At 26.6% G+C, this 15,178-nt stretch overlaps 2 protein-coding genes across 4 annotated transcripts in view; one reads left to right on the forward strand and one right to left on the reverse strand.

Annotated features, from left to right (window-relative positions):
- LOC127278052 (arrestin domain-containing protein 1-like) overlaps nucleotides 1-15,178 on the forward strand; it is a 562,072-nt gene that overhangs the window by 481,243 nt on the left and 65,651 nt on the right. Inside the window, exon 8 of one of the 3 annotated variants that reach the window (XM_051299565.1) lies at nucleotides 1,926-1,941. The exons of the other annotated variants lie outside the window; for them this stretch is intronic. The gene's annotated coding sequence lies outside the window, so the exon portion shown is untranslated. Of the gene's footprint in view, nucleotides 1-1,925; nucleotides 1,942-15,178 lie in introns of those variants that run through there. 3 annotated transcript variants of the gene reach the window in all.
- LOC127278046 (uncharacterized) overlaps nucleotides 1-15,178 on the reverse strand; it is a 96,525-nt gene that overhangs the window by 43,892 nt on the left and 37,455 nt on the right. Inside the window, exons 3-7 of the mRNA XM_051299553.1 lie at nucleotides 10,623-10,824; nucleotides 7,189-7,291; nucleotides 5,990-6,884; nucleotides 2,569-3,056; nucleotides 1,055-1,164 (exon numbers count right to left, since the gene is read on the reverse strand). Coding sequence (XP_051155510.1) covers nucleotides 1,055-1,164; nucleotides 2,569-3,056; nucleotides 5,990-6,884; nucleotides 7,189-7,291; nucleotides 10,623-10,824 — 1,798 coding nt within the window. The remainder of the gene's footprint in view (nucleotides 1-1,054; nucleotides 1,165-2,568; nucleotides 3,057-5,989; nucleotides 6,885-7,188; nucleotides 7,292-10,622; nucleotides 10,825-15,178) is intronic.

The following is a 15,178-nucleotide window of genomic DNA, read 5'->3' on the forward strand; positions in this document are numbered from 1 at the left end:
CTACCTATATTACAAAAAGATATCGCCGCCGCCGTTGTTTCAAGACTCTGAATTTTGACCTAAATTTTGAGGTTATTTTCGTTTCAAGACTCTGAATTTAGCCGCAAGTCCTTCACCCTCCCCTCCTCTCTCTCTCTCACCGAATTTTTCGCCAAAAATGAGCTAGATTTTGAGGTTATGTTCTTTATAAGACACTGAATATAGTCGCAAGTGGAAGTGGCTTTCCCGCTAAAAATGACCTGAATTGCGAGGTTATGTTATTTTGGCGGGAAACGACCAAGAAACAATCATAACCTCAAAATTTAAGCCAAAATTTGGCAAAAACGACCAAGAAACAAACATAACCTCAAAATTTAGGCCAAAATTTGGCGAAAACGACCAAGAAACCAACACAACCTCAAAATTTAGACCAAAATTTGGCGAAAACGACCAAGAAACAAACATAACCTCAAAATTTGGAGGAAAATGACCAAAAAACGAACATAATCTCAAATGTTGGTCAAATTTTAGCAAGAAAATTTACAAAATTCGATAAATTTTCTTTTAAAAATTAAAAATAATAAAAATTATTACTAATAAAAAAATATTAGTTAAATAAAATTTTTTTTTTCAATCGTTGATTATAAACTTCGTGAACTTTAACAACGTTATTTTTTCCAAAAAAAGGCCAAGTGTCGACAAAAAATTTATTTTACGTGTTAATGAAATTATAAAAAAAAAATTTTTTTGCTGAAGGAAATAAAAATTGTATATCCTCTCAGATAAAATGTTTCTTTTTTTTAATTTTTAGTACATGTGAAATAAATTTTTCAGTGACAGTTAACAATAGATGCGCACACAACGTCTCGCCCCTCTCGCCCTAAAAAATCGTCTTCAAGGATAAATTCCTCAAACGGTTTGTAACTAAAAAAAGCGACTGTTGATCTAATCTAAATTTTGAGATTATGTTCTATACCTTTGACTGTTAAAAATGTATCCTATCATTTTTTCAAAACTTATTATCAATATTATTATTATTATTAAAGTTATTTTTTTTTAAAAATTGGAAACTTACTTGGAACGTCTTTGCCGGGAGCACTGCTTAAATCACTCGTAGAACTTCGTACTGAACTGCGAGCAGTTTCCTGATTCGGCGATTTAGTCTCCTGACGACCTCTCCCCCGTCTTTAAAGGTGAAAAAAATGCAATTATTTATTTAATAAAAAATATTACATTTAAAATTAAAAATATTGTTAACTAAAACGAAAGGAGGGAATAAAATTATTCATAAAAAAAAAATTGTAAAACTAAAATTTATATATAGAGGATACATGTTTATAGAAAAAAAAGTAATAATAAAGTAAGTGAGAAATAAATAAAGCAATTGCTATACTTTATGAAATGTAATAAAAAAAAAAAAAAAAAAAAGTTGCATCCTCCAGACTCGATAAACAAGAATACGTTTGGTTGCTAACTTCAAATCATAAATTGCAACATCCGTACGATATCAAAGAAACAGGAATTTTTTTTCAACACGACTCTAAGAGTTTATCTACCACAGAATCTTCCAAGTCAAACTACGCGTGGGCGCAGTATTTCTTGTACTTTAAGTAATCAGTATTCTGATTTCTATGTATTACCTAAGTGAATCTGAACGATTTTATCATTCAACGCGAATGTATGCAATACAAAATAATAAAAAAAAAATAATGCAACAATGTTTTCACGATTTTTTTCGACCTCTCATTTTTTTTCTTTTTCTTTTTCTTTAGCAAAAAAGTGAATTGGTGTTATTTTGACAAAAAAATTTTCGTGACAATAAGCATAATTTTTTTTAGCACATAACAGTTTAAAGATTTAAAAAAATGTAACAATAGTACAAAATTAGATTTTAACAATTATTAAAAAAAAAAAATTTTGTATTAAAATAATAACGATGGTATTATACGAAGCTGAAGTACGGAACGTTTATGATAAATGATTTTTAAAGAAATAATTTTTTAAAATAAAAAGTTCTATAATTTTTTGCCTTAAAAAATATTTTTTTAAATAATTTATTGATTAATAAAAACTAAAATAAATATTTTTTAGGAAAAAAATTATAGAATTCTTCATTTTAAAAAATTATTTCTTTAAAAATCGTTTATCATAAACGTTGCGTACTTCAGCTTCATGGTATTATTACAAAGAATTTTTATATTTTTCAGAGAGTTTGCTGCGAGTTGGATATTTGTCGATATTTTAATATACATATATAAGAATGTAAGACCATTTGTCAAACTGTGAAAATTTTACCCGATCCTTGACAAGACATGTATTTGGTTTTAAAGAAAATATTTGTCTTCTTTGTGTTCCGTGTAAACGAAAATTTTCATTCTTTAGGTATTTTTTGAAAATGTGTAAACGATACAATAAAGTTACTACGGTGAAGAAAATAAAATAAAAAAAAAAGCTATACTGAAAAAAAACATAGTCAACTCGCAGCAAAATTCCTTATATTCATGTGAAATTACTAGAGAAAAATAAAAAAATATTTGAATCTGAAAAAATCAATATAAGTATATTAATAATAATAATTTGTCTCCCTACCGTTTATCTTTATTAGAACCAGCATTATTGTTCGCATCACCACAATTTCTTCTTCCAGATGAAGTTGTGGCATTTGTGAGATTCTGCAAAACTCTGGATTTCACATCCTTTCGCATTACTCTCGCTCTGGCTTCATTTTTACCAGCTTCAATTTTATTCATTACTGCGTCCCATCTACCATTTTTTCTCGGTGTCCTCTGTGGTCTTCTACTTTCTTTACTTTCATCTTTTTGTCCCGATTCGATCATTTCTTTAATTTTCGAAATGACATTACGTTTCGGCATTTTATATTTTTTTACATGCGGCGGATTATCATTTTTATTATTATTATTAATATTATTAATATTATTGTTTGGTTTTGACTGTTGATCATCATCAGTTTCAATTTGACGATTTCGGTTTCTATCGACTTCAATTGTCGTCACCTCCATCGGCATACTTGATTCCATGGAATCATTACTAACTTCCAAAACATTTTTCGAAGTATCCTGAAATTAGATTTATATATAATAATTATATTGAAAAAGAAACTTATAAATTATTAATTAAATATTTATAGGTGATTCTCTAGAAAGTGGTCATTTTCGAAGAAGAACATTTTTTTTTAAAACTGAAGATTTTTTTTTTATTAACTTCTATATTTATTAGTATTAAATATAGTTTTATATTTAAAGTGATCACAGAATTACTATAACAGCAGTGGGAAGATTTTTATCAATAAAATAAGTAAAACGAGAAACGGAAATTAGGTTTTATAATTAACCTAATTTTCATATCGAAGAATTTTTATTTAACTAAATTCTGATTTAATAGAATTTCTATAGAAATTTAGTTAAATATATTTGAGGCATTTCATATGAGAATACGGGGTCATGTCTCGGATTTTTCTCAAAATTCTGTAAATTGTAATGATACTGGTGCTAAATAAATGTACAAATTTTGAATTTGAAATTTTTAATATTTTTCGAGATATTTACAATAACAAATTTGAGCAATATTTTTTTAATATAATTATAACTTTTTTCCTACTAAAAATAGAGAAAAATTTTGTAAATGTTTTTTACGCTAAAGACCTTAAACTTTTGGAAAAAAATTATTTTTTTAAAAAAATATTAATTTTTAAACAATTTATTTAAAAAATAAAATTTGTTTATAACTTTTAAACGTGTTCTCCCTCATTTAGAAACGCGAAAAAAATCATGAATTTTGTTTAAGTCATAATAAATCGATGTTTAAATTTTTGAGATGGCATTATTTTTTGTTTTCGAGATATTAATTAATTAACTAACAAAAGCCTATATGAACTATTTCTGATAAACGGGTGTTAAATTAATAATTAATAATAAAAATTATTAAAATAATTAATAACATTTGAGGAAATGAAAATTAATCGTCAATTCTTTTTTTATTTGGAAGATCATATCTAATTCTGTGTTAAATAAAACCAGTGTAAATAACATTTTTAACAAATCTAAATTATTAACAGATGATTATTGAAAATTGAGATTTCAGTACCCTACGACACAAATTGGAGGGGGCTGCCTACCTACTCGGCATGGTATTTTTTAGTCATTTTCTAAATAACATTTTATAATTAATTTTTGATTCTTGGTAATACTTAATATTCTTTTTTTGACACAGAATTAGATGATCTTCCAAATAAAAAAAGAATTGACGATTTATCTTCATTTCTTCAAATGTTATTACTTATTTAAATAATTTTTATTATTAATTATTAATTTCACACCCGTTTATCCGAAATAGTTCATATAGGGCTCGTTGGATGCGGATTTTGATAAGCATTCTAATGGTGTTTTTAAAAATTACTCTAATTTTATTTGTTCGTCAAATATTTCATTTTTTATTAACTTTTGTTAGTAAATTAATTAATATCTCGAAAACAAAAAATAATGCCATCTCAAAAATTTAAACATCGATTTATTATGACTTAAACAATATTCATGATTTTTTTCGCGTTTCTAAATGAGGGAGAACACGTTTAAAAGTTATAAACAAATTTTATTTTTTAAATAAATTGTTTAACAATTAATATTTTTTTAAAAAAATAATTTTTTTCCAAAAGTTTAAGGTCTTTAGCGTAAAAAACATTTACAAAATTTTTCTCTATTTTTAGTAGGAAAAAATTTATAAGTAAATTCAAAAAATATTGCTCAAATTTGTTATTGTAAATATCTTGAAAAATATTAAAAAATTTCAAATTCAAAATTTGTACACTTATTTAGCACCACTATCACTACAATTTACCGAATTTTGAGAAAAATCCAAGACATGACCCCGTATTCTCATATAAAATGCCTCATTTAACTGAATTTTTACATAGCAAATTTTCTAATACATCGAATTTTCAAAAAACTAGATTAAAAAGAAAAATTTTATTCAAATAATCGGTCACTTGACTATTTATCATATAATTATTATTTGAGTCAATTAAATGGTATTTGTTTTAAATACAGAAATTATTGGTTCAAATACAGTTAATTTCATTCAAATAAAAATTATTTGCTTCAAGTAAATATTTATATTTGATAACAGCCAAGTAACCGATTATTTGAATCAAATAAATTTTTTTTTCAGTATACAATTTTCATAATAATAAATAATAAATAATAAAATAATGTGAAAGTTTTATCGAATAAAAATTCGCCGTTTTCAAATTTCTATCAAATTACTTTTCGGAAAATTGGTAGTTCGGGTCGAATAGAAATTTTCTTTAATGAAAATTTTCTAAAATATTAATTTTCCACAGAAATTCTGTTAAATGTGAAATCAGTTAATGAAAATACTGTTAAGTAAATAATCCCGGTAAGAAAGTGATGATTGAAAAAAATTTTAATATTCACAAATATCGTACAATTCGCAACCATTTCAACTCTATGTTTATGTTTTAATTTCTCTCTAGAGAATTCATCTGAATACATTTATATTTTTTTCAATTTTTGACAAAATTTTTACACATTTTAATTCTGATAAGGTAGTTAGAATTGAAATAAATTTAATTCTGTTTAGTGTTATAAAAGTTTGAAACCAATTGAATTCCCATTACAATGTAATTATACAATTTAATTCATTCTAATAAAAAGGAATTAAAGTACATTAAAATTATTTCAATTAAATTCAAAATTCATAATGATTTTAATCCAAATTAATGTCGTTTTTGAAATTTTTTGGAATCATTTTAATACGTTTTAATCAAAATTCGATGTATTAGAAAATCTGCTTAATAAAGGTTCGGTTAAATAGAAATTCTTCGATATGAAAATTAAGCTAATAATAAAATCCACTTTATGAAATTCCATTTTTTTTTGTCTAAAGCAAATAATGATAAAATGTTTAGACGATATAACACAAAGATGCTCTTTTTTTGAGAATCACCGATAAAAACTAAATAATTTAGTTTTACCTGCAAATAGTTCAATATAATTTGAGCAGGCTCAGGCTTAATATTAGGCGACAGTTGACTCTTTTGAGAAAGTTCAGTGTCAGCAGTATCGGGAGTGCGATCTTCACTGAATATTTCTTCACCATTGGGACGATCATCCTGTCTTTTATCGAGATCAGAATAAATACCACTTGAGTCCATTTCCTCACCCATGAAACTAGGACATATTCTTCCACCGGGCGCACAAAATAATGTTCCATCAATCACTTGTGCTCGTCTGTCGCCTCTTATTATTTCTTCATGTGCATCTGCATCACTTTCAGTGAAGAAATCAGAGTCTGTCATTGGATCTTGTCGACAAGGAGCAACAATAAGATTTGAAGGTGCAACAACTAATGGAAGTTCAGGTCCACGACTTGCTGGTCGTGAATTTTCCCCATCGCCTTGATAGCCAGCTTCAAGACTTGTGATACTTGTTATTGAAGTTATAAAACTCACGGGCAGTACCGATCTCACTGGTTCAGCTGGTTTTGGATCAAGTGGCAATTCTTCAGGTGATGGACTCCTCTCAATTGAATTGGCAATTGGTTCAACGTCAATTGATAATGGTACTTCTGATGGGCGCGATGCCGAATGACGCATTAATTTACCAGCACCTCCTGATCCTGTGAGATTCTCGCAGGATGGCGTTCTTGAACCTTCGAGCGCCACTGTGAAGTCGGGCATTTGATCCGGAGTGAGAATACCCAAACTCTCGTCGTGCTCGAAGGAATTTTGCTTATGAAGCATTAAATAGTGAGGAGGCGCTGACGCTGTTGTACCCACATCTCCAAACGGTACGAGATTATTCACCTCTAGATGGCAATTATTGTCTTCACCTTCATCGAGTCTCTTCAACTGGGGATCCTCGACCAAGCTGAAATATAATTACCCAGTTAAAATTTTATAAAAAAAAAAACAAATATAATTTAATCTCTAAATGTAAATTTGAAATTTGTTCTGCAAAAAAATATCGATACTTTTAATTTTTACTCGAGTCTAGTTTTTGCTAATCTTGATCTCTTTCTTCAGTGAGCATCACATTAAAAAAAAAAATTGTATCTTTTGAAACTTTTTTCAAAGACAAATTTTCTCTTTTAGTTAAAAAAAAAAAATACCAGATTCACCGGATTTAGAAAAAGGTTATCACACGAAATTAAATAAAAATAAAACACACTTACCCAAGAAAGTCCAGCTTCTCATTGCTGAGACATTCCGAACGTTCATCATCATTATTGTCTGCACTCCAGGCGCGAGCAGTATTATACGTTCCATCTGGTTTTCCTGTGAGTGGAAAAGTGTTTATTTTAATAAAAATAAATATTATATAACACTTTTGAAAGAATCGATTTTTTCGAGTTAAAATTGCTCGAAATTAAGTCTCGAAACGTTAAAAAAAATAAGTATTTTTTTAGCCTTAATTTCTACCAATTTTGATTAGAAAAAATCGAAAAAATAAATCTCAATTCACATATTTTTATAAAATAAAAATTGCTTTAATAAATATATATACTTTACTTAAATACTTTATATATAAACGAATAAGTAGCGTTCAGAAGTAAAAAATTTTAGGTTATATTTTGAAATTTAAAAAAAAAATAAATAAATAAAGGGGATTACTCAAAATATTCAATAAAAACTTATTTCGATACAATATAAATAAAAAAAGAACTTTTAATCAAGGTAAAATTGCCGTAAATATAACCTATAATTCGTTTCCTTAGGGATACCAACAACCGGGGCTATTCTACTCACCCAGGGGTTATTATACTCAGCGCCATTTTCAGGCTTTACAACATAATGGAGCATTTACACCTTTGGTAAAAAAATTTTTTACTTTGATTTTCCAAAATGCAAAAATCTGATTGGTTGTCCATTATCAATCAGATTGTGAACAACCAATCAGATTTGTGTATTTCTGAAAATGCAAAATAAAAATTTTTTTTACCAAAGGTGTAAATGCACCATAAGGCCTGAGCAGAATAGAAACGTAATCCTGAATCAAAATAGTAAACGCAACCGGAAGCATAAGTTAGAGAAGGACAAACAATCTATCTATCCTACTCTAACTCATTCTTCCGGTTGCGTTTGCGTTTACGATTCCGGTTACGTTTCTATTCTGCTCAGATCTATAAAATTTGTTTAAAAAAAGGGGTAATAGGGGAAATTTTGTTTGAAAAAAGGAGAAAAATAGGTTAAAATCTAAATGTATATTTTCATTAACCAAAATGCTTTAAAGTTGTTTTAAATTACACTATTGGTGTAAATTTTGAGACATCCCATTTTCTTGATGAATAAAAAACATCTTAAAACATAGAAAGTATAGAACCAAAATTTTTTTCCCAAATTTTTTAAAAGATGATAAATTTATAGAGAAAAGTGAGATTTAAAAGAGAGATTTTCCCAATATAGTTATTAATTTTTTTTTAAATGTCATTTTCAATGTTTTATAAAAATTTGAATTGCATACATCTAATAAATAAACGCTTTTTATTTTTTAAACTTATATTTTAAGGAGGGTGGCGGGTCAACATAACCTCAAAAACCTGTCAAAACTAAAAAATTGTTTTTAACGCAAACAAAAATATAATAAATATTAATTTCAAACAATTTTAGAAAATCTTGATTTACTCCTTTCGAAAAAAATTATTTTTTTCCAAAATATTTTGTGAATAATTATTTTTTAAACATTTTTTTTTTCTTTTAAATCAGACAAAAATTGCAATTTTTAACCAATTTTTATTAACAAAAGCTCATTTTACTCAGTGAAACATTCTCTACAATTGTTCCCTTTTTTATATTATAATAAGTATGTTCTTAAAAAGTTATTTAATAAATAAAATTTTAATTGTTTATAACTTTTTAAGAACATACTTATTATAATATAAAAAAGGTAACAATTGTAGAGAATGTTTCACTGAGTAAAATGAGTTTTTGTTTACAAAAATTTGTTAAAAATTGCAATTTTTGTCTGATTTAAAAGAAAAAAAAACTAAATGTTTAAAAAATAATTATTGACAAAATATTTTGGAAAAAAATCATTTTTTTCGAAAGGAGTAAATCTAGATCTTCTAAAATTGTTTGAAATTAATATTTATTATATTTTTGTTTGCGTTAAAAACAATTTTTTAATTTTGACAGGTTTTTGAGGTTATGTTGACCCGCCATCCTCCTTAAAATTAATTTTTCCCAGAATGAAAATTACATCTAAACTAATTTATTTTTTCTTGAAAAATGCAAGTAATTTTTTATTTTATCAAACCGAAAACCGTCTTGTAAAATATACAAAACTTGATTTTATTCATATTTTTCAAAGAAACTGAAATTTTCAATTTATTTAAGGAAGTTCTCTCCCTCCAACGTCAGTCAAATCAATGCCCATTTAAGTTTTCATTTGTATCACGTAGTACTAGCTCAACGCTTGACAACGTTGGATTATATTTCCCCCGTTCCGATTCGTGTCGTCTGCTATTGTTTGATTTATTTTCGTTAAATAATAATAATTTATTATTTTAAAAATCTTAATTTTTTATAAGCAAATTCAAATTATTATTCATTATTATGAATCTTTGAAGAATATACTATTATATGTATATACTACTTATATTACTTTCAAATTTCGCGCTTTTTCTATACCTAACCTACAAGACGCAACGTTGCCAAGCGTTGTGCTAAGTAATTTCTGATTGTCAAAATACGGTGTTTTTTTAGACAAAATAATTAATTGTGAGTCTCCTAAGCCAGGTCTGATCAATTTTATTAAAAGTAAGTGAACATTGGCTATTAAACTTTATGTATATAAAGTTCCAGTAATATCTTTTCGTCAGATTTTTCACAATTTGAGATTTCAGACCAAAAAATTCAATTTCCCATAAGAACCCGTGTTAAATGTGAAAAGAGAAAATTATTTATATCTTTTGTCAAAATCCACCTAGACCTCTAAAAATTTAACTACATCTTCTTTAAACCATTTTCTATCAGTTTATCAAGTTTGATAATTAACTCTTCGTCATTTCTGTTTGCGAGAGAACTTCCTTAAATTAAATTTTAGAATTAATTTTCTCTAAAAAAAAATTCCAATTTTTCTAATTTGGGTCTTGGATTATGACTTTAGAAAAAGAAAGAAGTCGTTTCAGTCGATTTTCATTACAACAAAAAAGTCACATTTTATAAAAATAAATCGAAATAGTCGCATTCATTGAAAAAAGTCGAAAAAGTCGTACAATCCGAGGCTTGTAATTTTTTGGTGCAAATTGGGATTTTTATTAAATATCTCATTATTTGAGTTTCAACATAAAATAAGGGAAATATAAGTGAAAAAAGGGTAATTTTTAAAATAGAGAAAAAATAGGGGAATATGTGAAACACCGTGAAGACTGCATTTTTTAATTATTAATAAAATATTTAAATTACAATGTTTAAACTTAACGCTTGTTTGACTAAAACTATATAAAAAACCAGTATTTCCTGGGTAATTATACTCATTTCTTAAAATTTATTATTTTTTTAAAATTTTTAGGTAGGTAGAAGGTAATTTTTTATCTTTAAATAATTCACAAAATTTGTACGTTTGCAATTATAATAACATGAATTATAGAAGAAAAATTATATTTACCTTGTGTTGCAGGTGTAGACGCAGCTCTTTTAATATTTTTTACTTTTGGAGTAGTAATGTCTGTCTCGTAGTTGGAAACTTGGGGATAACCGGAAATAATAGCAGAGCGTCTGTGACCTGATGTTAATTTATTCGCTCTTAATTTTGGCAAAAAAGAAGGTCGAACAGCCCTCGGAATTGGAATCCTACTCTCTGCTGTATTCTGTAATGAAAAAAAATATTTTATGAAATAAATACCTATTAGGTTTTAATTTTTTTTTTTATAATAATTTTTCAACTAATATTTTCCTTTTCTTTTAAGAGGATAAAAATGGATAGAAGTCGATGACTCTATTACTTAATTTTTTCTATGAATTATAGATAACTTTTATTAATGTATTAGTAAACAAAAATTTTGATCAGTAAACTTTAACTAATTCATAGCAAAATAATAATAATAATAATAGAAAATAGAAATTTATTATTTTCTTTGTGAAAATGGTAAATTGATATATTATACTAGGTAACTATACTTCTTTGAACAACTTTTCTGAATAAATAAGTATAATTATTTAAGCATTCGAGTATATCTGAGGCACGGACGTTGAAGACCTAGGTGGGAGAAAGTGAGAGAAGGGGTAAAATTTTAGAATTTTACCCTTTCCAAGATGTGACCGTCCAATGGCGCAACTCTTTCTCCCACCTAGGTGCTCAACGTCCGTGCCTCAGATATACTCGAATGCTTAAATTTTTCGTAACCTTGAAAAAATTGCTAATTCAGTGTACTTTTCATTTCATTATAATTGTACTTATTTTTTCATATAATTAGTTAAATAAAGTATAGTTACCAACTTTAATACATTAATTTACTATTTTCATAAAGAAAACGATAAATTTTTATTTTCTACACAAATGAGAAGTGCGAAAAAATGTGCATGGTTTGTTTACATTTCACATGTTGGACATGCCCTTAAATAAAAATATTTATTTAGCGCAAATAAAATTACTTAAATCAAATAAAAATTTATTTAAAACAAATAAATTACAGAAAGAGAACAGTCTTTTTAAATTTAGAACATATCCTTCTAATAATGTATTGTAGAGGAAAATTTGCATCAAATTGAGAGGAATCATCTCAAAGGAAGAGTCTTTTTTTTGGCAGTGAATTTGTATTACTAATGCTATATAGGTGTGTCTATAATTCATCAAAAACAGAAATAAAAATAAAAAAGTGCATTGCCCTTCGCGTTATATATATATATATTTCAAAAAAAAAAATAAAAGTCGAAACACTTTTGGATGGAGATGATGAATGAGTCGCGCCTCCGGACGTTTAGCTAATTCAATCTTTATAGTTTTGTTTCTCAATGTCAAATGAGAGCACATTTTGTAACAGATATTGCTCATTTCATTTAAGAACTCAACATTTCGTTCCGCAAGACTGATTCTTTCAGCGGAAATCGTTTACTGCCTTCAAACAACCATTTCAACGCATTTACATGGGAGTAAAAGTAGCGAACATTCTATACATATATATTTCAAAAAAAAAACAAATAAAAAAAATGCATTAATATCTTTTACACACTCTTTAAAGAAAATTTATACGAAATTTTAAATTATACATACGTGACGCTTCACGGTGGAAGTACTTTAGTTGCAAAAAAAATTTTAGGTTATGTTTGTGACTTTTGGAGTGAAAATACACAAAGAGTATTTATCAACTCTTTAATACAAATTATTGACGTTTAAGTCTTTATTTTTATCCAAAATATTCAATTTAAAAACTTATTTCGATTTTATATAATTAAAAATTAATGTTTAATCAACATTTAGAAAAAAGAATTTTTAATTTAAATATAGAGATGATCTGTTTGAACGATTTTGTTTAATTTGACACACTGAGAAAACTATGCTATTGAATCAATAATTTTTATATTTTAATACACAGATAGCAATCGTGCGTCGCACGTCACGCATTTTACGTGCGGGGCACGCAGTGATGGCTATAATGCATGCATTTCGCCTGCACTTAATAATTATGTGTGAGGGCTAGTTCAGTGCAAGCAAAATGTCTATCATTTCGCTGACATTTACATGCGTGTAACAAAACACTTAGAAAATTTTCGTGAATTTTTGAACTTGAAAATTTTTTGTCGAAAAATGAACTTAAAAACTTTTATTAGTCTAAACTTTCGTTATTTCGACAAAAAATTTTTTATGTACAAAATTTGTCATTTTTTCAAAAAATGTCAAAGTCCACAAAAATTGACGAAATTTTTCTAATTCTAATTTTCTAGGTTTAAAGTGTCATTACTGTGAAAATTTATCTAAGCTTTTGGTAATTTTTTAACGTTAAAATTATTATTATTCTTGTAAAATTGAATTGTAAAAAATTAGTTACCAACTATAAGTTTAAATTAGAAAATTGTTTCTTAAATCTGACTTGTAAATTTTTGGAGCAAAATTATATTTGAAACCATTGTACAAAGAATTTTTTATATTTGCTAAATGTAAAATAATATTTGAGTTACATTTTATTTAAAATTTGTCCATGTTGCTCTCAGGGGCGGTGGAACGGGTCTCAGTGGAGTGTTGAGCTCCCCTCGCCCTGTTTACCATTCCCCCCCCTCCCAACCAATTTAAATTTTCTCATGATTTTGATTTTTTATACAAGTTAGGATTAATAAAAGGATGATATTTAATCTTTATTAGGTTAATATTTTTAGGCCCACATAACATTTTGTAATTACTGTTCGATTGTCGAGTGTTGAATTCAACATATAAAAACATATATATAATAGAATAAAGTCTTCTTTTTTATACACGCATTTTTATTTACTTAACATATTTTAAAATACTGTAATTCAGATATTCATTTAATAGTACATAATATAAATTTTATGAACGGCGCATGCATTTTACCGGCACGCGTGCGACCTGCACACTATGCGTCGCACATGAGGACGCATCTGCGTGCTCTTATGCGTGGCACCCCGTGCGGGTTAATCATTACGCGTGCGAGCGAAATGTTAGGCATTGTGCGCGCATTTTGCCATCTGGGAAATCTTATGGGTTTTATCATTGGCCAAAATTACCCGCAACAAAAGTAACACCAACTTTTTTCTGTGATATTAACTATTTGAATCAAACAAAATTTATGTTTAAATGAAATATATTTTATCAACAAAAATTTATTATTAAATGAAACATAATATGGTTGAACTAAAAATATCGTTTTCTCAGTGACGGTAAAACTATCATTAAACATAACCTAAAATTTTATTGCAACTAAGACCCCTTTCATCGTCAAATATCTACATAAATATTTATATATATATATATATATATATATATATATATAATATATATATATACTATTTGTACAATTTTGTATTGTATTTATAATATGAATACCCTATAATTTCTGTGATTTATTTAATATAGATAATAAATCGAAAGTTAATTAAGAAAAATAAAAAGTGAGAGAAATTTGTTTTTAGTTTGAAAATGAATACATTGTATTGTATTATAATAATTATATATTGTATATACATAATATAATAATTAATTTTGTGAATTAGAAAGTCGACATTTAGTTATATTCTCTTAGCGTGCGACTTATCTCCATATTAAAGAATTATTGCCATTAATTAATTAGATGATAAGCACCTTTCGATAAATGTTGCTTGCATAATTGTATATCATGTCATATGCTAATAAAATATGATGCTACTTCAATAACTATGAAAGCATCTAAAGTTAATTGTTCTCAACTTACAATGCAAGGACAACTACATTCTATATAGCAAAAGAACGCGTAACTATAAAAATACAAATCTCTGTATATACTCTCAAACAAAACTTATTACAAAAAAAAAGAAAAACAATTGTTTTAAGTTAAATAATTGTTTTATTTAATTATAATTGCACTTCAAAACGATTTTGATATGAAATTTATTTCTCAGCAATTATAAAACTCAAAAATTCATTAAATTATTTTTTTTACTCAATTACAATAAAGTAATAATTTTTTTTTTTTATTTAATTATAATAGATTAATTAATAATTAATTTTTCAATTATTATAAATTACTTTTAATTAATTTCCAATTTAACGAAGCATAAATTTAACAAATTTTCATTTTTTGAATCAATTTTTCTATCTCGTCTATATTATATATGACAAAACTAGTAGTTATATGAAGATTCAATTAATGATTTTGCGAAAGTTTCGCGTTTATTGAAAAAGTTGACCTTCGACGTGAAAAAAGTTTTCAGACATGAAAACATTTTTAGAAAATAAAATTAATTGGTGTAAATAATAATAGTTTGTCGACCGCAACCCTGACAGCAACATTTGTATAGCTGACATTGATACCGGTTAGATGATCGCGTGACCATTTCGTCTTAAGTAGGTGCAACAATGTAAGAATGCTTAAGTAGGTAGGTGTTTTAAACTAGCCGCGTTTTTAAATGAGTGATAGTAACTGTTGATTCCTTTCCTTTATATAGGAATATATTTACAATATATATTTGTAACTGTGTTTATAATTATATATTTTTATTTTCTATATTTCA

Source organism: Leptopilina boulardi, unplaced genomic scaffold (assembly GCF_019393585.1).
Source record: "Leptopilina boulardi isolate dan_hultmark-lab unplaced genomic scaffold, ZJU_Lbou_2.1 LbouV2_194, whole genome shotgun sequence".
Classification (NCBI taxonomy): Eukaryota; Metazoa; Arthropoda; class Insecta; order Hymenoptera; family Figitidae; genus Leptopilina; species Leptopilina boulardi.